At 41.9% G+C, this 22,798-nt stretch overlaps 2 protein-coding genes across 2 annotated transcripts in view; one reads left to right on the top strand and one right to left on the bottom strand.

Moving 5' to 3' along the window:
- The first annotated feature begins 620 nt into the window (after positions 1–620).
- Positions 621–9,254, top strand: CSRP2 (cysteine and glycine rich protein 2). The gene is made up of 6 exons (XM_039571457.1): positions 621–660; positions 4,241–4,368; positions 6,302–6,470; positions 7,465–7,597; positions 8,252–8,345; positions 8,946–9,254. The coding sequence occupies exons 2-6, from the start codon at positions 4,257–4,259 to the stop codon at positions 9,020–9,022; spliced, it is 585 nt and encodes a 194-aa protein (XP_039427391.1). The 5' UTR covers positions 621–660; positions 4,241–4,256; the 3' UTR covers positions 9,023–9,254.
- Positions 9,255–11,131: 1,877 nt separating this feature from the next.
- ZDHHC17 (zinc finger DHHC-type palmitoyltransferase 17) overlaps positions 11,132–22,798 on the bottom strand; it is a 67,805-nt gene continuing 56,138 nt past the window's right edge. Inside the window, exons 12-17 of the mRNA XM_010413715.2 lie at positions 22,291–22,353; positions 21,058–21,151; positions 17,728–17,811; positions 17,174–17,331; positions 16,259–16,353; positions 11,132–14,284 (exon numbers count right to left, since the gene is read on the bottom strand). Coding sequence (XP_010412017.1) covers positions 14,146–14,284; positions 16,259–16,353; positions 17,174–17,331; positions 17,728–17,811; positions 21,058–21,151; positions 22,291–22,353 — 633 coding nt within the window. The 3' untranslated portion in view covers positions 11,132–14,145. The remainder of the gene's footprint in view (positions 14,285–16,258; positions 16,354–17,173; positions 17,332–17,727; positions 17,812–21,057; positions 21,152–22,290; positions 22,354–22,798) is intronic.

Raw genomic sequence — 22,798 nt, 5'->3', positions numbered from 1 at the left:
GGGAAACTGGGAGATGGGGACACTTATAAAAAGCAGCTGAAGCCTCGGGCAGTTTTCTGCAGCATGGTGTAGGCAGCCCTAATTGCTGGTCTTTTGTGAAAGCCCCTCCTAATCAGTCCCCACTGGAGCAGTGGTTCAGCGGCAGCTGCGGTGCCGAGTCCCCCGAAGCTCCCACGAATCGGGCACGGGCTCCTGCCTTAGCCCGCTCCTCACGTCCTGGGAAACCTCTCGGGGAGCCCTGCATCCCTTCCCCTTGCTCCAGGAAACACGGTCACGGAGCCTGCAAGAATGTAAAGCAGAATCCTAAAATTGGGCAAAACCACAGGCTGAAGTCCTGCGGTCCGAGGCTGCAGCTGGGACATCTCCTGCTGCCTCCCGGGGTGGCCGGAGCGGAGCAGGGCAGGGCAGGGCCGAACCCTCCCGTCCCTCGGCCTCGGCCGGCCCAGCGCGGGCAGCGCCGCGCCGGGAGCGGGGCCGGGCCCCTCATGGCTCCGCCCTGGCTCTTTAAGCCGCCGCGGGGCCGCGCCGCGCTGAGACGCGCCGAGCCGAGCCGAGCCGAGCCGAGCCGAGCCGAGCCGAGCCGAGCCGAGCCGAGCCGAGCCGAGACGCGCCGAGCCGAGCCGAGCCGAGCCGAGCCGAGCCGAGCCGAGCCGAGCCGAGGTGAGCGCCGGGGCAGCGGCTGGGGCGGGCGGACCCCGGGCCGGGCAGGGGTCGGCGGTGGCGAGCGGCACAACGCGAGCCGGTGCCGGCGCGGGGGAGGCGGTGCGCACCCGCTCCTGCTGCTGGGCTGCTCTAATGACGGAGCTGCCACGCACCGGGCTCCCCCGACGGGCCGCCGAAAAAGCCGTCCGGGATAACTGGCTAGCCTGGAATTCCTGTGTGTCTGCCTTGCGGCTGGCCTAGGTCTCTTGAATTAGAGCTGCTGTTAACAAACGGGTCGGAAAGGACTCGGCGGCTGCCGTGGCTTGTCCGGATGACGTGCTGGGTACAAGCAGCTGCCATCAAGCCGCAGCCGACAGCCGACAGCCAAAATTGTTGGTGCTGGCAGCGAGATCACCTGGGTATTTAATTGCTGCTCTTGAGCTCCCCGGAGGCCTGCATGAAGCAGCCAGAGAGTCTCGAGGGAGCAGGGCAGGCTTGAGGCGGCACTGGAGGTGTGAGCCTGCTCCCTGTGGAGCTCTGGAAGGAGCCCTGGGCAGCAGGACGGGCCGGTGCTGCCCGGGGCTGCTGCAGGGCTCCAGCCCCTCGCCCCTGAGGCGCCTCCGGGACAGCGCTGCCGGGAGAGAGCTCCTGCTGCTGAGTAACTGAGGAAATATTGCCGTTGTTCCCACGCAAGCCTTCATGGGAACATCATGGGGAGGATAAATGGAAATACCTTCTCTGGAAGAGCATATGGTCACCTTGAAGTACCGACTTCAGTTCCTTTTTGGTTTTCATTTAATGAATTCCCAAAGTCCTTATCAGAAGATTTTAGTTTAGCTAATGGTTGTCGGGTCGTCTAGTATTTTGTCTCTCTCGGGAAGAAAGGGTGGAGCTGCACCCTGGGTTGCCCAATATTGTATGTGAAATCTGGGGCAAAGCTGGGGAAACCTGATTCAGGTCCTCAGGTCTAGTGTGCATGAAAACTAAATTACTGTTTGTTAACAAAATGATTAAAATAATGTAGGCTCATGTCAATGCACAAAAGAACATGAGCATGGTTGTGATGAGAGGAAAAGACAGAAGTAGTTCTTGTACCAAATACCATTTACATTTTGGAAAGCATACAGAGTGAAAAGGAATCTATTCTCCTCCTTTTTTTCTTTTTTTTTTTTTCCAGTCCATGCATTCCTTTTCCAAAGCGTTGTGCAGCCTATATTCCCTTTAACTAAGGACGCTCTTTGCTGTGATTGATGTCAGCTGCTGTGTGGTAGCACAGCCAAGCACTTGAATAAAAGAAATGGAATCTTGATTTTTAGACTGTACAGTTGTGCCAAGAATGACAAAAGCAAAGTAGGAAATGTCATAAAACTAATTTTATGAGCTAGGTCAGGGTATTAGTGCTAAACCATGGAGCAGTAATGATGCTAATCCCATGGAAGTATTAAACAAAGGGCCATCTCAGTAACTGGTGTCAGTGTGCAAATGGCACTGCTCAGCCACTCTGAGGAAGTTTCCTAAGCTGTTGCTTAGGAATGTACCTAAGGTGCCCCAATTGAGTTTAATAAACTAATCTTATTTTCCCACATGCCATGAATGGCTGTCTGCTTGTCTTGGACAAAGGTCTTGTAGCAGCTACCTGGCAGCATGTCTTACTTGGGAACCACACATCCTACCCTGCATCCCTAAAACTGCTGAACTGCTGCTCATGCTGCTGGGGCAGGACCAAGCAAGATGGGTCACTTAATTCAGGCTTAGCCAAAACTGCTGCTCTCAGTTGTGGTTTGCGAGTCTGCTCTACCTTGCTTGGGGCATGAGGTGGCTCGCTCTGCACTGAGGCCTGTCCCACACGTTGGGAGAGGGGCCCCTCAGAGAAAGGAGCTCTTGAAGAAAAGTGCTCCTGTCTGGCACCCCGTGGTGGCACTTCCAGTTCCTCCCTGTTGGCCAGGGAGGCAACTGGAGATTGGTAGTCTTCTGCTTCTGGCTCAGAGGGATGAGTGCAAAGTTAACTCAAGGCAGCAGGCTGTGGGCTTTGAGTGGGGATGCTGTTGTGTGTATCTTCTCCTTGTCAGGCCTAGGAGAGCTTCTAAGCGTAACTGAAGGTGAGTTTTGCAGAGAAAAGTCAGAAGCTCCCAAGAAATTCCTTCCCAGCCTCCCTCCTTGGTAGTTGACTTGTGCTGCTGTGGGGACTCTGCAGGGAGGGAATGGCATTGCTGGTGGGGTAGGGTGGCAGGAGGTGCCCTCTGGGCTTCCAGTGGGCAAACCATGCTCCTCGCCCAAAAACCCTGTGTGAAATGAGCATCAGTAAGGAGCAGTGGGGGTGATGAGTGCAGCTCTGCTAGGTTAAGCTTGCCGAGGCAGTAACCCTGTCTGGCTGTGTTGGCCTCTGTGCTGGTGAGAGCAAACCAGCATTGAACAGCAGTGACAAGCCAAGGGCAGTTCAGGGCTGACTGAGAGATGAGCCTTCAGCAAACACGGCTGTGTTAGCTCGTGGTGGTGGTGGCGGGAAGAAAGCCTCAGAAATCCCGAAGATGATGGGCAGGGCTCCGCTTTGGAACTTTAACCCCGGGCAGTTAATGGGAGGAGCCGGAGGAGCTCCTAGTCGAGCTGGGGGGGAACTGCTGGCGGTGGTGACAGGGAGTGCAGGGGAGTTCAGGAGGGGGCAGATCAGCCTGAGATGGGGCAGCCACTGCTTCTGGCTTAATGTAAGAGACTGTTCCCAAGGGTACAGGTTGACACAATGAGTGAGGTGCCTGTCCCCACAGTTTTCTGAGTGTCCATTGCAAAGTAATGCATGAGAGGGGTTTCACTTCCTTTTAAATCAGCTGTGGCTACTTGAGCAGTTGGGTTTGGTTGATATACCTGCCTGGTAAAGGTGCAGTTCATGTAATCGGGGTGGAGTCCCTGGAAAATAATCCCCCTTAAACTTCTTTGAGGTGCAGGTGTGATCTCAGAGGAGTTCAGAATGTTCCTACAGCCCTAATAAGTGGTTTTCTGGCGAAGTGAACTTTGGCTTGTACCACATCCCAAATGACAGGCCCTTCAGTAAAATAAAATGCCATTGTTGGCACAATTGGTTTGCTTCTATCAGATGAGAGGCCCAGCATTAATGAAGCATAGAAACTGAAATTATATCCATCTGGGGGGGCATTTGCTCCAGGTGCAGTAAAGCTCTTGTGCATAAAACTGTAATTTGTGCATATCCAATTTACGTAACTTTCAAAATCCCCAGGCAGGGACAGAGGACATGGCTCGTGAAGACCGTGTCTCTGTTTTTCTTGCTGTTCAGCAGCCGCAGTCTCTGTTCCCCTTGCCAGTTCGTCTGCTTTTACAAATAGCCGTAGAGAGCCTGCCTAAGCCTTTAAGTCTGGTCTGGCATCTGAAGAGGAGGGAAGTTGAACTGATCCCAAAAACTTCTCACACAGTGGAAGGTCACGTTTTCGAACAGTTGATGAAATTGCAGGGTTGTGCTCTGATGCCACACAAACTTCACAGATCTGGTTTAAAGGAAGGAGCCTGTAGCCCCAGCTGTCCTGGGGCCAGGGTGGTGGAGGACACTGTGTTTAACAAATCTCTCCCCTTCTCCCCTCCTGCCTGGCAGGGCACACAGAACCACCATGCCGAACTGGGGAGGTGGCAACAAATGTGGTGCCTGTGGCCGCACTGTCTACCATGCTGAGGAGGTGCAGTGCGACGGGAGGAGCTTCCACCGGTGCTGCTTCCTCTGCAGTAAGTATTCCCCTCCAAAATCTCTCCTGGCACTGCTGCAGGGATCACAGCAGCAAGGTGCTGGTTCACAGGAGATATCCCAGACTCTGCTGGTACCTGTCCACTGGGGGTGGCAGCTTTGTCCATCATGTGTTGGGGTTGGTTCCTGCTTCCCCACATGCTTCCTGGGCTTGGCAGTCCCAAGGGGAGAGCTCACCTCCTGCAGAGGTTTTATCATACCAAGGGGTAGGATGTATGTCTCAGAGCAGAGCACATCCATTTGCACGCTGGCCAGCCTTTTCCTCAGAAGTCTAAGGGATCCCTAGGTTGGAAACCTGGCTTAAGTGTTGCTCATGCAGAGGAGAAAGCCCAGTGGCAGAGCCCTGTTTGCACTGATCTGAGCTCAGCTGGGCTTCTCCCTGTGGTCCTGGGGCTGGCAGAAGCTGAAGGAGCAGTTATCAAACTGCTGCCCTGGAGTCCTGCACAGACCAGGGCACTGGTGCGCCTGAGCACGGCTGAGTTGTTGATGCTTTAGCACAGCCAAAAAACTAAATTTTCTTGGCACAGGGGCCTGTGGTTTATTTCAGATGAAAGGAGTCCAAAGCATTATTTTCCAGTCCAACCAACAAGCCCAGTGAGGCATTGAAAATCACTTTCTCTGCTGAAAATACCTCTGCTTAGATGACGGGAACAAAGGGTCCCTGTGAATTGGAGGCTCCTACTTTGCAAGCAGACAGCCTGTCTGAATCAGAGAATTTTACCTTATTGCAAGCATTAGGTTTTGCCCCACTTGTTGGTGATTAATACATATGGGCAGAGCTAGGGTTTAGCCCTCTTATATTGGCTGCAGTTACAGCTGGGCCCCTCAAACAAGTTTGCTGTTAAGTCTGCTGCCTAACTTTGCTGTGCTGTGCTGTGCTATGCTGGCATTGAGAGCCTCAGCACACCTACGCTCCTTTCCTTGAGCTCTACAGTGGTCACAAAAACCGAAGATTAGATGCATCGTCTGCCTCATTTTCAGCCTTTTATGGGAGTTACTATTAAAAGAAACCTGGAACTTACAGTCAAACAATGGCTCTAGTGTGTCTGAATACATGCTTTTCCTTAGTGCATACTTCTGTTGTGGTTAAAGTCTGTAGACTTAACAAACATGCATTAATTGATTTACTTATTGGATATTAGTGTCTTATAATAAAAGAACCTTGGAGCTAGTGAATGTCATAAGCAAAGGTCACCCAGTGGTTTGAAGACATTAAAATCTTTAAACAAAAAATTCATAAGGGTGTTTCTTTTTTTCTCCCCGAATTCTTTCTCATGGGCATAATGCTGTTGCAGATGGAAAGAGCGTGCCAGTTGGCATACAAAAGGAGGTTTAAGAAGGAAATAGTTCTCCCTTCTACTGTAACCTTGAGTAGAGGGCTTGCATTGTGCTGAAGGACAATGTAGGAAGGCCAGAAAAGCACAGCCCCTCCGGTGACAGCTGTGAACCAGCCCCAGCTCTGCCCTGAAGCAGTACTGAGGTGGGGGGGGAGGGGAGGAACCTTGAAGGTTTGGAATTTTACCCAGCCCCACCCTGGCCAAAAGGGCAGGACAGGGGCTCCTCTGTACTGATAGGCTTTTGCTTCATGCTGTATGGCATCTATCAAGGGAAACTGCTGACTGCCCTCTCTGGGTTTCTGAGCAGCCTCATTCATCAAACCACAGCAAGTTTCCAGGCTTTAAATGTCACGGTCATGAAGAGGTGGGAAGGAATAGAGCCCTTTACAGGGCTAAGCATAAATCACAAATTCAAACAGCAACTTCCTCCCTCTAATCTCTGGTGGTCCCACAGCCTAATGGGAAGGATTTTGGATAGGGAAACCCATAACATCACTTCTCACTTGATTTTTGGCTTACTATGTGTGCTGATGGAAATAGTCCCTCAAGGCAGTTTAACTTTTTCTTTTACCTCCAGTGGTCTGCCGGAAAAACTTGGACAGCACAACTGTAGCAATTCATGATGCTGAAGTTTACTGCAAATCTTGCTATGGGAAAAAGTATGGCCCAAAAGGTTACGGATATGGCCAAGGGGCAGGCACGCTGAACATGGACCGGGGAGAGAGACTAGGCATCAAGCCTGAGAGGTGAGTAAACGGAGTTGGGGGGGTGCATGGCCCTTGTCCTTCAGTTTCAGGGGAGTCTTTCAGGCTGGGTTTTGTTTATGTTCATGTTTGGAATAGACATATTGCAAAACATCCCAGTCTAGTTGAATGCAGGGCATTGAACCTGCATTGCACAAAGCTCCCACTGGTGACCATGTGAGTCGGAAGAGCAGAAGCAGGAGTTCGTGCAAGCAAGGACACGCTCATCCTATGAATGAGCCATAGGGGATTGGATTATGGAGCTGCTGATGGCGTTGCATGAGCTCACAGAGGTGACTGTGCGTCTCACATTGCTCTCCTAAATAAGCTGGAAATGTTCAACAGGTTCTTGCTGGGATGGATTTGGACAGCTGAGAATCTGGGGCTACAAGCAGAATGAATTTTTAACTAGCAGATGAAGAACTTAATTATGCTTAATTATAGCCAAAACCAAAAGTCACATTAAATAATAAACATTCCTAGTCTGATTAAGTTCTTGCTGTAAAACAAAGCATGTGGAAAGAAGCTGAGGTATGTCTCACAGCTTGCTTCATGCAAGTTCCTAAATTATTGCTTAACGTTTATATGATGTATGCTCTCCAGCCAGGTTCAGTGATCCATTCAGGTTCCTGATTATAATCAGTGGACAGGAACTTGACAGAATTATTTGTAGCTTACTATCTGAAAAATCCATGTCCTGATAGAGTTCAGCTCTTCTAGTTAAGTAAAAAGGGGAAGGCTTCTCAGGAAATTAGCCTTTACAGTAGCTTCTTTTTATCCTTTAAAGCACGGCCTTTCTCTTTTTGTTGTTGTGGCTTTGTTTTTTTCCCTACCAAGTGTAATTGGATAGCCTTGCTGGTAACTTACTTCTCTTACAGTTTTGCAGCAGTACTGTATTCTGTACCATGTGTTGGATGCTGGTCTGTTCATGTTACTAAGAAGAGCAAGAGATCATTTAGTAAAAGAGTAGAGAAAACAAATGTCCTGTTTCTTTCAGCACGCCTTCTCCTCACCGGCCCACCACAAATCCAAACCCTTCCAAGTTTGCTCAGAAGTTTGGAGGGACAGAGAAATGCTCCAGGTGTGGTGATTCTGTTTATGCAGCAGAGAAAGTAATAGGAGCTGGAAAGGTAAGGAACTGCATGTGCTGTTTTGTACCTGTTACGTGGACTTTAAATTGAGCAAAGTGTGTTATGTCAGTCCCAGCAGGGAACCAACAGCAGGGCAGTTACCTTAAAATTGCATTTCTTTGCACTGGAAATAGTCAAATCAATCAACTTAATTGAAAAAAAGAAAAGCACTTGAAATGCAGGGTGATGAATAATCACCTTAGACTTCAGGGGTGAAGATTCAGTATCATCTCATGCTAGAGACTTGAAGCAGACTACAGAAGCCCTTACCCAGAAGAGGAAACTTGTGGCATGCAGCTTGTGAGGGAGGCTGAATGTTTCAGCAAAAAGGGGATGGTCTCTGGAAATAGCATGTAAAACTGCATGTCAGTCTGCCAGCTGTCTGACTCACTCGCTACAGAGAGCCACGATGTGTTCTGAATTGATCAGAGCAGCCCAAACCTTTCAAAATGCTGCTCTGAGCAGGATGCTGGGTGGAATCTGGAGCTTTGTGCTGCTCACAGAAATACAGATGCTCTTGTGCGCTACTGATGCACTTCAGCTGGTTTTCATTGCACCAGTCTGTAATCAACACTGATGCAGTTAATGTGGGTTTTTACCAACTTGGGCATTCTGTGTATTAATACTGTATTTTTATTTTTATTTTTTCTCTAGCCATGGCACAAGAACTGCTTCCGATGTGCCAAGTGTGGAAAAAGCCTAGAATCTACAACCCTAACTGAAAAAGAGGGAGAAATCTATTGTAAAGGTGAGAAAAGAAGCAAAGACCATTTGTTTATGGTTCAAGGTAATGTCTTACAAGGACAGACGGTCAATATATTGCTGATATAAGAAACTTTCAGGCTCATGTTAACATGGAAGTGCTCTGTAAGCCATAGGAATAGAGTAAAAAAATGAAATAGGTATTACTGAAGCTGCTGATGTAGTTGAGATCTGCATCAAGCAAAACATCACATACTGAGAAATGCAGCAGCAGCCTGTACCCTCTGCCTGAACAGAGTAAGGAAACAAGCCAGCAAGCATCCTGCCATACCTTCTTGCATGGTTGTAGATACAAACTTGATCCACACAGTGGTTTGATGATAACAAATGCCTTAACAGATACCAAGCCACAGAACCAACGTGTGAGTTGCTCTCACAGAGTGAGCTGGGAGCTACACGGACTGACCAGTCCTGGCTACTGAGTTCAGTCCTGGCAGTTATGCAGCTTAACAGAATGTTTCTAAGCATTGCTTCCCAGGGGGATATTCTAGTGACTCAGGAGAAGCAGCTGAGTCTTAGCCTAGACAGTGCTGTTCTCAATTAATGTGCCAGAAGACTCAGCTACTGCGTTTCATCTTTCTCACAGGTTGTTACGCGAAGAACTTTGGCCCCAAGGGATTTGGGTACGGCCAGGGAGCAGGTGCCCTTGTTCACGCCCAGTGAGGGGGCTAAAAATGCCCTTCAGCTCTGCTGAGATCCTGCTAGAAGGAACAAGAGTTTCTTAAATGTTACTAACTACTGTGAAACAGATACTAGTTACTGTAGTGTACCTTCAGCCGATGATTTGAAAAACAAACACACACACTGCTTTTTTCCTTGCTTTGTGTATCACACTGTAACACTTTTAATACTTAGTAACAATTCAATAAAGCTTTGCTTGTTGATATACCCTAAATCCAAGTGTTGCCTACTTTGTCAGCAATAAAAGTGAGGGGAGTGTTGCTGGGGTACTTCAGGGGTGGAAAAACGGTGCTTATAGACTTGATGCAGAGCTTTGCTGAAAGCTGGACATAACATAGTCATGGCCCTCAGAGCTGAATCACTCTCCTCCAGTATCATACCATCATATATGTGTGTACAAGGCAGCGAGCTGCTCACTGCACAGAAGCAGTAAATCTTAATCTACTGCTCTGTACACAGCCTGAAAGTGACAGATCAGGGGTAACTGTGTGCCTAAATGGCTGCCTGTCTCTGCTACAGAGTCTCTAGTAGATGAAAACCAAACCATTTTCACTGGAATATTCTGGGGGGCTGTGCTTGCTTTGATATTGAGGTGCTGTTATGCACAGAACTTACTGCGCAGGAATACTCCACCGAGACAGCTGCAGATTAAGAAGTTAGGTTAAAAAAAAAAAAGAACTTTGAAACTCTTGTCTGGTTTGCAAAGCAGGCTGATACTTTTTGGGGATAAAAGAATCCTTCACAGCACTGACTTTATGGAAACACATTCAAGACTGGGAATGCTGCAACAAAATATTAAGCAAGTGTGTCAGCACGTTCTAAAGCAGTTTCAAGCAAGATCTATGACTGTGGTCTGAGGCAGTGAAGCAGTTCAAGCCAAAAGACTAATTAGAAAAATATGTACTACTCAAAATAATACACAAAGAGCATTTTGTACAGGTCATAAAGGAACCATGTGGATAGGAGGAAAAACAAGCCAGCTCAAAATGTGACCCAAGAGCTTGTCCAGTTCACAGAGCAGGAAAGATTAGAGCTGGAAAACACAACAGTAACTCTGAAGCAGCACATTTCAGGTGGGAGTGAGGCAGCAAGTAACCGCACAGCCTAGAAAACCTGGGGAAAAACTCTCAGTCCTGCTAACTCCTACCATAGACATTGCTTTCATAGCAAAAAAGTCTGATTTTACTAAAAGGCAGCTAATGGGAGGTGCAAGCCACTGAATCTAGTCAAGGCGTAATGAGGGTGCAGAGGGCTGGCTTCTTTCCAAAAAAAACCAAACCCAGGAACCAGCTTTTAAATCATCAGGACTCCCAAGCACAGCAATTCCTCTGATGGAGCACTGCAAATCTTGGATGGAGATCTTCAGCACAGAAGGTCGACAGTCGTTCTTTCTGGAAGAAAGTACCTTCCCTGGTCTTCACCTGACAAGCCACAGGGTGTCAGCCTGGACACAGCCTCACCAGGAACATTGCTTGGGGAAGGGGAGAACACCACAACCAATTCTCAGTGCCAATACCAATCCAACACTCAGTAGAAAGCACTTTTTCTTCCCTTTAGATGTGCTCCTAAGTCCTAGCCTTATACTTTCACATACATACTGCTGGTTATAAATATCCTGATTAAATTCCATTGCATTGTTACCTTGTTTCTACTCAAACTTTAACCTTTAGCATGGAGCAGAAGAGTCAAGGTACTCTCTCTCCTGCAAGTGCCACCCAGAAGCACACATCTTGGTGACACATCCTAGCCCTATGTAGATGTCTGGTTGACCCTTAGAATACCTCAAATGTCATTATCTAAGTACATTAGGCCACATGAAACATTCCCCAGATGGAATTCTCCCCTAAGAAATGTTACCTTGCCAGCATGCTTCGCTCAAAAGACAGGAATATTTAATTAGTGAATGCTAACTTTAATTAGTAGTGCAAATGTGTAATTTACCAAAACAGTGTAGTAACTCACAGGATTTCACATCTGTACAGATTTGGGTGCATGCCATCTGTAAGACACCTGCACATCTTTCCAGAAAGGCTTCTGAAACTGGACAGAAACTACACTGTATGAAATCACACCCCAAGTCAATACAAACACTGCATCTAAGAGTCAATATTTATTTGATTAATAACTTACAAAATTTAACAGATTTAATTTATGTAAGGAGAGCTAGTTTATTAAACATTTTACAGATTTTTTTTTGTTCACAATGTAATACACATCAAGATCTCGACAGTATTAAAATAATACTTGGCACAGTTATAAATAATATACAAAAAATCCACAGCTTAAAATGTAGTGATGCTGTTTTACACATTAATTGAAAAAAAAAATCTGGTGGACATCAAAGAATACAAAAACCTGCAAAGAAACAGCACATGTTTAGGGCCAAGACAAAATTCCTATTTATTCTACCTATGTCAGATTAAGTTGGTCTGATCTGCTGTTGGTCTGGATCAGCTTAAGTTTCAGAAGCAATGCAGTTTTGGTTCAACAAGTGAATTTTAAGTCTGATAACTTGACAGAAAAATGCTGCATAGTTGGCTCCCCCCTGCTTGCTTTATGATTTCACATCAACAATTCAGTGTTACTCAAGACAGGTTACATTTTGCACTGGAAACTTCATACATCCCAAATCCATATAAGCGTGTTAATCTTCACAACTACCTACTATCGCTCACATTCTGCAGGTCTCAACAAAACTGTCACCAGAGAGCTACTGACACGTAAATAGTGCAGAACTCGCTACGTGCTACCAAGGATCACCTCTTCTTTTGCAAACATTTTTGACACAGAGTGCATGATGCAATTCATGGCAGTTAATGCTACTGGGAAACTGTGACCAAAACTTGCATCACACACTGAACTGCTCTTCTGGTGGCTGGGTGATATTTAATGAAGTGTATTGAAACTCCTCAAGTCAACCGACCCCCAACTAAAATGTGGGGGGGGAAAAAAAAAAAGAACAAAATTGAAGAATGTCATTGGTGATTAAAAAAAACCATACTGTAAAGCTTTCATGCTTTTTTCTGATTAGAAAAAATATGGATAACTGAAGTCAATTGTTTTCACAGAAATAGAGCATGTTTTTGTTAGGATTACAAATTTTGTCTGACAACAGTAGCCAAAGCTTCTTGCCACCCCTATACCCAAACCTCTCCTCTTAAAAGTGTCCAAGACAATGTTGATTTTTCCAGTATTAAACATTCAAGGGCTCTAATGCTGCACTTCTGTAAATCCTGATATCTGGTACTTGCAAACTAAGTGTGTGTCTTGAGATCAATGAACAACTACAGGAAAAATGTTTACTTGCAAATACTGAACATCAACTATTTACAGTTTCACTGCTCCTCTTACTAAGGCAAGGGCCGGGAATACCACTAGATTGCTTTATTACCTGTAATCTGCGTATTACAGAAAATGCTAATTTTGCCAAGCATCAAACATGCAGTGAATTTGCAGGGCATAATGCCTATTAACAGCAATATTTAACATCACTAAAAGCTCATTAGATATCTTCCTACACTTTTTTGGTTGAATAAAATGAAAATGAGCAGCTTTAAATACACTAAACACACACTCACAGAGAGAAAAGTATTTGATAAATTATTTATATACAGATACACATTCTTTACACTGGTCTCAGACATCTGCTTTCAGGTCCCTCCCCAAACTCCCCTCACAGGTTCCTTGAACCACTGGGTTGCTACAGCACTTAGAAGAGAACTAACCTGATTCTCAGTCTCTCTGTAAACAATAGTTAAGGAAGCAGTGAACAATTCACTATGAGTATATGAAAACACCATAACAAAAATCAGTGCATCACATTCAAGAAAAGCCCCTTTGGAATGCAATTTCAGATCATTCCTTACCTTCCAAACACATCTGTAGCATGAGAACTTAAAAACAGAAATTAAGGGCAATTTCCACGTGCCAATACACCATCTTCTTCAGAACACTGCTCTGCATTTTCTGTGCACACGTGCTATTATGGGGATTCTTAATTTTTTGGTTTTGTTAAAGTTTGGGTTCCATTATTTCACATCCAAATGAAATAAGCATTTCAGGCAGCTTTGGGTTCTTCTTCTGCAATTGCATTCAATTTAAATCTATCTTGTCTTTTAATAACTGAGACTTTTGCTTTCACATCTGTGGTATCCCCCATGTAATTTCTCATCCAACATGTCTCCAAATACACTACACTGTACTGCATGAGGACCAAACCTAATACTAAAACATTGCTAGTTTGTAAGTTGCTTATACAATTACTTCAAAGATAATTATTTTTCCCCACTTTTTTTTTCCCTGAACATTATATACTGTAAACTAATTTTACAGGTGTATCATGCATTTAAGCAGGGCTTTGACAGAAAAGCTTTCCTTATTGGTGCAGTTGTTTATTTCAGACTACATTATTTCAGAACAGGATTATTACAAGTATTTAGCTGTACCACTAACTGGTGGCAAAAACAATCACCAAAAAACGTGGGCAACATATTTTACTCAGCATTACCTGACGTGCCCTACTGCTATAACTTAACATGTTACAGGGGATCCCCACCATAGGATGTTTACGACAGTACTGAAAAGCACATTTTTCAATGTACATCTTACTACAGAAAATCTGTATTAAAAAAATCCCATTACAGGAACTACAACATAGCGATCAGTGAACTCTGTATCATGAAATTTAGTTTTATATTCTAGATTCTTGTTTCAATGGAATTATTGATACTGGGATACAAATTTTTCTGCTCAGCACAATATAACTACTTATGTCAATACTTCAGTAATCTCATGCTCCATTGTGAAAGACCTTAAATAAAAAACCCGATAACAAATACTGTGAATATGCTGTCATGAATAATTCTCATGTTAAGAATTGTTAAAATCCCTTTTTGATCTTCCTCCTCTTCCTTATCAGGTTTGGCAGTTTATTCTGTCCATTTTTACTTTTGTTAATAAAATTCTGATGAAGAGAAGGTACCTTTATGATTCATCATCAGCCCTACACACAGCATGCTACTCTTCAAGGGATGCGGAGTTGAGAGAGAGAGAGAAAATTTTTCAGGCACCACTCAGTATGATATGCTCACAGGATGAAGGTGGTGCTACACTAGCTGGTAGCCTGATCCTGAAGTTTGGTCATATTCTATTGTATACTGCCTTGTCCAGTCCACAATAACAGGCCGAAAAAGACCACAGCATCTGAATTCAAAGAAGTCTATAATGTTCCTTATACATCCATGGCTGAAAACATAAAAAAAAACCATGTTAGCAAGCAGTATCATAGCTCATCTAATGAAGTACAACATTTTTTGCCTACCTACAAGTTTGCTTCTTCACCCTTAAAGTTTCTAACTTTAGAAAATCAACTCTTTTCAGAATTATTCCAGACTGGTGAATGTTTGATCCTTGGGCATAACCAAGACACCAGTTTTTTTCCACTATCTACCAAAACGTGTTACTAGGAGTCCACCACCATGTAGCACAGCATGGTAATTCAGATCCTATTCTAAGAGGACAGTTGCATTGTACAGATGTATGCAAGACAAAGCGGCATGAAGTGAATGTCTTCCTAGAATAATTTCCATCTTTACTGATATCTGTTTCTGCATACATACTGGTTCACCAGCTGCAGGTCTAGGATCAACCAGGTCCCTTGACAACACAAAATTAAGAAAACATTATCTTAATTAAATGAACTATTCAAGTACTTTCTGTGGCTGAATCAATTAACTGTCAAGTATTTAAGAAACCTACATAAAATCTCCCAACATGCCGGGGGTTTTTAACTTAATTAGACACAGGCTGAACAGATCACAGTTTTCTGGAAGAGAAGCTCATGTTACGATACATGTGAGAGCAGGTCTAAGCAAAAAGGAGATGAAACTATTTGATGTCAATGCTTCATGTGACAGGTGATGCTAAGTCAGTTATTTCAGACATCTGGTGTTATTTTCAGGAGTAATTTTTATAACAGCAGCTATTTCAGTTAAAATGGTTTGCGAATGTGACAGTAATTTGGGATCAAACTAGCAGGTTTTTCCTACTCTGTGCACCTCCCTGTGTTTTTCAGGCAATTATCTGTTTTTGTTACAACTCTACTCTGTAGGAACACTGCAACCATACAGAGATGCTTGTCTGCTTCTCACTACAAGTTTTGTACGAAGAGATACTAAAAAAACCCCATGTAAATTTCTAGCACAGAAATCCATCTGCTACACAACAGAATCACAGGATGGGTAAGGTTGAAACGGAGCACAGTGGGTCATCTGGTTCAACCAGGGTCATCCTAGAGCACATTGAACAGGATTGTGTGAATCCATGCTGACTGCTCCTGATCACAATTCCCATCTCCTATCTCCTTTTCCCTGTGTGGCACCTAAAAGAGCAGCAGCTCTCACAGGAGACACAGCACAAGCAGCAGGATGAGACATGCTTTTGCCTTTTCTCAGCTCCTTTTGCTACATGCTCTCAACCCATCAATAACCAGGCTCATGCCTTCAATTATGTCTTGCTTTGGCTCCACAAGCTGCTCCATGCCCCTGTATTCTCATCCCAGTACTATTCATCCCTGAGCCCCCATCTTTGATCTTGCACTCTCATCACTACAAAAACCAGAATCCCAACCTACCCTTTTACATACTGATGCCCAAAAGCTGTATGCAACAGCTTGCTCTCACCCATGCAACACCCACTTCAGTTCCCGGGACATCCTGCTCCCTTCCCCACAAATAGCTTTGCCCATGCTCTTCCTCATGAACAGGAAGAAAGCAAAGCCTCTTTTCTCACAGTAGAGAGAAAGGGGAGCTACTGTGCAGAGCAAATTCAACAGCACATTAAGTATTACTCAGGAGAAAGTGCCCGGTGTGGAAATGGATGTCCAGGTCAACATCAACATGCTGCAGTAAGCAGCTACCTCTGGTTTGAGCATCTGCTTTATAAAGAGGATATTTATTTCTCCATAAACTCTACAGTAAAATACAACCACTGCTGGAAAGCATTTTTTTCCTGTGTTTATGCACCCTACACTACAAAACATTAATTACTTCCTTTAACTGGATAGAATGTGTGACTGTGAAAATAGCTGACAAGATTCAGCACTGCAAGTAGAGAAAATACTCTAAAAGTATTTAAGTGTGTTCTGTTTCAACAAGCAGCATGATTCAAATGTATGCAAGGCTACACAAGTAAGAAATTTGTATATGCTTTAAAACTTACTTGAATGGGCTTTCAATAGATGTGGTTGTAACTTTAAAGTGCTTGTATCTTCTTGCATTCATTCTTTCATTTGTTGTGATACCCAAGCAAGATATCTTAAAACAGGAAGAATAAGTAATTTAGTTCACATAAAAACATGCAACCAAGTAGTGCATGAGAGACAGACTGAAAAAGGACCAAATTTACTGGTTTGAAGTCCTTCTTTTCACAAACAAGTTTTTGACTGGGGAAATTATCAGGTACAAACATAAACCATAAGATTTTGAAATTGATGTATGTAGTAAGTAAGGAATATTATACAAATGGAGGACAAAACCTAAAACTTACCGAGAAGTTTTACCTAAGCATTAGAGGATAATTTCTATTTCCAGGAAATCTTTCTGGAAAGATTAAGTCTCATGTCAAGTCATACTACATTAATGACAAGTCATACTTCAAAGCTTTCAGTATGACTTTTCTTAGAAAGGGTAAAGAAAACTTGGGTTTGGTCAGATTAGAATACAATAATGTGGCCGCAACTCACACCGAAGCAGTGTAAGAAATTGTTGCATCCTCTTTCAAGCTACCACTCCCTTTCTGTTAATGACACACAGCATTATTATAAGTTGATCCCACAGTTCTTATCCTCTATTAGTCTTTATTGCCTTTCTCTGGTCTGTTTTACCTTTTTGTCATTCTGAGAATGGAAAGCAGGAGGCAGGTATTTTAACCTCTTGCACAAAAAAAAGGCCACGTGAATGAGAACTGAATGATGCCTAATACTGAGAGATAGCAGATGCTTGCCTCCTCCAGCAAGGCTGAGAGACTAAACACTTGGTCTAGCACAATGAACACGAAAATTTAAATGACAGGACTATTTGATATTCTTATGACACTCCCAAGACACAGCACTATGACTGAAGTGCTCTTCCATACCTGATACATCTGACACATGAGTAACACAGCCACCCACATGAAGTGAAACACACTGTTTAAAAACATCCAAAACATCCACGGAGAACAGGTAGCAATCTGTGTAACATAGGTCCAAAATCCATCCTTTGTGTAACTTGTCTCACAGTGGAAACCCCAGTCTAGAGGAAAAAAAAAAGTAAAAAAAATATATGGAAGATTTAAGGTATGTTTATTGTACAGCAACATATAATGCCCACATTAGAATGCATTAAATTAAATAAGAAAATGACAGTGTGCCAGAGGAGCTTTACTTGCTCTCTCTTCCTTTCCCAACTCCTTGAATACATGACATATGCACACACTTGGCTATGATGAAGAAAAAAAGGATCTAGGACAAGAAAAATGTCATCCTCTAAATTAAAATACCCAATATAGTCAAATATTAATGTCCAGCTCAATTTTGGGATAAAAATACCCAAAACTCTGGTAAGGCAAAGATCTATAAAAATCCATACAAGGAGATAAAGTACTTAGAAGCAATTAAAAAAAACAAACCAAAAATCACATTTACTCACAAGAGATACAGCCATAGATCATCCAGCAGATCATAAAAAGCAGAAAGAACAGGTATCCCATAAAATAGCGATGGTTCCCTGCTCCTAAAGTTGCACAACAGGGACCAAATTACTACACTTTCAGCAGAAAGACAACATTACACCAGAAAGTTTAAATGCTTCCTTAGAAGTACTGCTTATTATTGTACATAGAAACATTACTCTACAATATTAAGCCAATATAACTTCAAGACAGTGAAATTAGCAGGTTTATGATTTTTTTTTTTTTACTTCTCAGACAACAAAGCCATTTTTCTTTGATTTTCTGTCATGTTACAACTGTAATTTACTAATTCATTTGTAACCTCTTTCATGAACTAATAAAATTACTGATAAATCATATTTAGAGCAGTGTTGGTGACAGCTGTTGCAGAACCCTTAACAGCCAGGAACTACACATTAATAAGTATTTTTTAAAAGCCATTGAAAAATCATCAAACTGCAGTGTTCCTTTCTTAAAAGTAACAGAAATATGAACAAATATACAACCTTCCTTGATAATAAGCTAACTCACATCTTAGGCTTGGCTGCTTGATGAAGCTAGCTAAAAGTAAAGTATCTAGTAAAACTTGTAAAACAAATACATGTAACTGAACAGACAAGGCCTAAGAACCTGGCTGTAATAATGAATGGGATAAAAACTACTCTGCTTTAGACATAATTCTAATGCAAGAAAATTCAGTTACTACGACTGATCTATTTTTAACATTAGTAGAGCTAAAACTATGCCTCTTGAGTACATCATAATTCTGAAGTACTCAGCCTTCCTTCTGTTTGTAAAATATGTCCAGTGTTGTAACCTTCCAACAGCTCCAGGCTGTAAACTAAACCCACAGAGATGATAATGGGCTACAAAAGATTTGGCTGTCATCATTTACCAGCACAGCATTTACTTCTTTATTATGTCAAATGTTTTCCCTGCTAAAACAAGAGCATCCTCTGGAGGCAGAAAATAATCAAGTGCTTTTAGCAAGTGAGCTGAAAGACTGTATAAATAAGAGATGAGGAGAAACACGCATGTAACACAAGCTAGACTAAACATAAGACATTTCCTTGAAAATCAAACAAGTTCCTGAAAACACAAAATTACGTTGCAATATTGCCTTCAATCACCTAAAGGCATATGAGAAAGCCTTGGGAATGTCCCTAAGGTATCACTTCCATTTGCATTCTAAATTTCACAACTGTTAAGTTTCATAAAAGAAAGTTAAATAGCGACCTAGAAGTCCATCTGAGAGGCATCTGATGGGATGCTTCTTTCAGCAACATCTTTAAAGATACTAAAGCAAATTCTGTCAAACAGGAAATCCATATGTGTGAGGTAAAAACATGGGTGTAGCTTTTAAAACTATAAATGAAATGGTACAATCTTGATTGCAGTTTAAAAAGAAAAAAAAAATCTGTGAAAAAAGAAACTAGAGAAACTGTATTTTGAATAAGATTGGGCAAAACACAGTACTGTGCTCTACAGTTGCCTCCTGGACTGGCAGGAACAAAGTTATCCTCTTCAGTTAAAACAAAAAAATAACTGTAAAAAATATAATGCTATTTTGATATTTCATTTAAAAGATAAATATAATCACTTCTAGAAACTTGCTTGCTGTATTTTAACTAAAATTTTGAGGCAAAGGATTTGCCCTAGTTGCTGATTAATTTCTTTTTCAAATAGTCTCCACTTTTTGTCAACCTCTTCAAAATGGTAAAAATATTCAAAGTCTCCTTATGTGCCAAGTTTTATTCCCAAAGGATTTACTTCAGAGTGTCTGTAAACACTCTTAAAAGATTTCTCAGTTCTATCTTTAGCAACATTCTTATCCTTTTAACACATTCCACACACATCCAAATTCTACCTTTCCAGAAAGGCATGATTCATGTTTCCCTTTTTGGCAAATATACCATGAATGCTGTTTTAAGAATGAATTCTGTTTTGCAATCCCATGCTTAGAGTGACCACGTACCAGTCTGAGACAGAGAAGCCATATAAGGTTGTTCAGACCATCATTCCCTTCAGTTCAGCTCCAGCTCCCATACCGTGATTTCTAATGCTTTTTCCCAGCATACTTTCAAGGGCCTAATGTTTACTTTTACCTCCAGTTACCTCACTCTGTACACCATCACTAGAAGACAGATTCTACTTTTCATCATCACTGTTACCTAAAAACCATTTCTTCCATCTACCCTAACCCCATCACTCACACACTCTCTCAATACACACGAACTAAGGTCTTTCCTCCACCACTTTTTTGTTATTTTCCAGTTACTGATTAAAATACTGGATCTTTCTGTCCCATTGACATGTACTCCTCAGTACTCTTGCAAAACCTGAGCCATGCTCCCCTGCATTTGTCTGAATCAAAAATTTCTTAGTTTTTCATTGTAAAACATTTAAAATAAAAACCAAAAATATCTCAGATAGTAACATCTGTAGGAAACATAAAATAGAAGAGGGTGATATAAGTTGATCTCAATGAGACTTTAAAGATGTTATATTACAATTTAAATGCCCAGATTGACTATTTTACTCTTGATTTTTAGACCAAACTACTCTGATTATTCATTATTATATGTATGTGAAAGGACTATAATGAAGCATTTATGGCTGTCAGCTGTCAGTGAACCAAGGTCCTAATTCCTCCCCAAGATTAAAGTTACGTCTGCTTGCGTCCCAAAAAATTAAACATGTGAAGCAAGCTGCACTCATTTCCTAGCTAACAGGTCTTCAGTGCTCCCTGCATAATAATGGTTTTCAAATAAGTTTCTCAAAAAGTATGACTGGGAATAGCAGCATTTAGAGACTTTACTTCTGTTCTATATCCATGCCTTTCATAATCACTGGGGAGAATAAAAGACAACCTGGATGATCAAAAAGAGGAGAATACCTCAATAGGAAGTCATTCTATATCTAACTTCTACAATCATAACAATTTTAAATATGTACACGTTACTATTAAATTACTGAATATTATTGGTCAAAATAAAAAATTTCATCTTACATAGTGGATAATAATCAGTTGTGGATTTGGCCCATGCCTTTTCAGCAGTTAAGCTTCGCATCTTTTCATTACTAGGGTTTATGTTAATAAAAATACATAAGTAGTGAACTGAATTAGACACAGAACAATTTTGAGGATGGGTATATAATAGACAATACAAATGAGAACAATGCAGAGAATCACATGTAGGAAAAGAATTAAGCTCAATACTGAAAAGCTTTTCTTAAGCAGCCAAGTCACTTGCACCGTGAAATAAGAACGGGCAAAACCTTGCAGAGCATTTTAGCAAATTACTCACCTACACAGTTGCCCACCCATGGGCAGTGGTGATCAAACTTCGCTATACATCGATTGCAAACACCACAGTGTTTGGACCTCACTGGCTTCCGTATCTGTAACAGATAATAAACTTTTGTTCACAAAAGCAACTTACCCTGATATATTTTAAACAGAAAAGCCCTCAATTTAAATGTATATTGATTGTGCTACTGTTAATTCCTCAGAGAACTTAAAATTTGATGCTAATTCTTAAGGCAATCTTAGCTATTAAGCTTCATCTACACACTGTTTAACACAAACATCCTTACAACTGCACTGAAATTATTTTCACACTATTTTTCTTATACAGAGAATTATTTTTTTCATATAAAGTTCTTCTATCACCTCCAGCTATTGAGCTTTGTATAGCAACCAGCTTCATTTCAGCTTTTAACAATGAAAATACAGAATGAGCTTGAGTTCCATGATTCTGTATCATTCATAACAGAGCTCTACTGTAAACTTTTTAGTTTCTTTTCTAAAGACAGAAATATGACTCAACAAGCAGAACTCGATGGAACTTAAAATGCTAAATTACTCCCAGAAATTTTTCTGGAGAGGTTATGTCGTGAAAGAAGTGGTCTGAGATATATCTGTATATACACACATAATTTTTAAGGTGCCACATTTGTATATCATTTTCCAGCTTCAAACTGGGAAATATTAACATCATTCATGTTCCACATACATTAGAGCTTTGCAGTGTTAACACTGATAACCTTGAGAATTTTCCATTTGCTAGTTAACGTCCAAAAAAAAGCATGTTGTATTTGCTTTACAGAAATTAAGACTTTTTTTGTTCCTCCGGACTACTGCCAGATAGAGAAATACACTTGATTTTTGGAAAAAAGTATTTTACCAGAAGCACAACATAATTTTACTGTGAGTTACAGAGGTAGTAGAATGTCACATATGATTTTCATAACTTGTTAGGTGTATAACCAACTAATTTGGTAGACATACTGGATACTTGAATTTTGACACTGGCAAGTTATTTCCACAGTGATATTTTTTTTTCCCCCTCACTGTTGCAGTTTTTTTGTGTACATATTATGTATTGAAAACACTGTTTAAATTAAATATTACAAATAAATTCTGCCTTTGAAACTGCAATATTAAGGTCAAATGTGTTCATTACAGGAACACTAATTCTGGCTTAGCATTAAAGGAAAAAAAAATAGTAAGTGGTGAAGTTGATTAAAAAATATACTACCAAGCAGGTACTGCAGAATATACTGAGGTCCAGACTTCCTGTCTCTGCAAGTTCTACTATTGTCTGCAGGAAAAATAAAAACTATAATTTAGCATATAAACAAATGGTGACAAACATTTTCAGACCTGTGGCTGTGAGCCCTTTATTTCAGGTACTTTCTACACACAGGAACAAATTAAATTCAGATGAAACTTGATTTTGAATCCACTTTATTAAAACAATATGCATATTTACTTCTAAATTAGTTCTAGTTTATACTTATTCCTAGTCACCTACTGTGATTTCAGTGCTGCTGGTGTGACTTTTGATACCCTGGACAATTTCATATAATACATTTTGGACAATTTCATAAATAGTCCCTTTGATTTCAGTGGGAGTGTAACACTACACTACAGACTAACGAAAGGATGCAAAAAGGAATGTACATGGTCTGACACTCAGCACTGGAGTTCAGTATTGTCCACAAGCAAAATCCCAAACCTCAGGAGAACAGAACTGAACAACAGCA

The sequence above is a fragment of the Corvus cornix genome, chromosome 1A, assembly GCF_000738735.6.
Source record: "Corvus cornix cornix isolate S_Up_H32 chromosome 1A, ASM73873v5, whole genome shotgun sequence".
NCBI classification, from domain to species: domain Eukaryota; kingdom Metazoa; phylum Chordata; class Aves; order Passeriformes; family Corvidae; genus Corvus; species Corvus cornix.
Note: the sequence above shows the minus strand (reverse complement) of the source record. Positions and strands in the feature narration are given on the sequence as shown.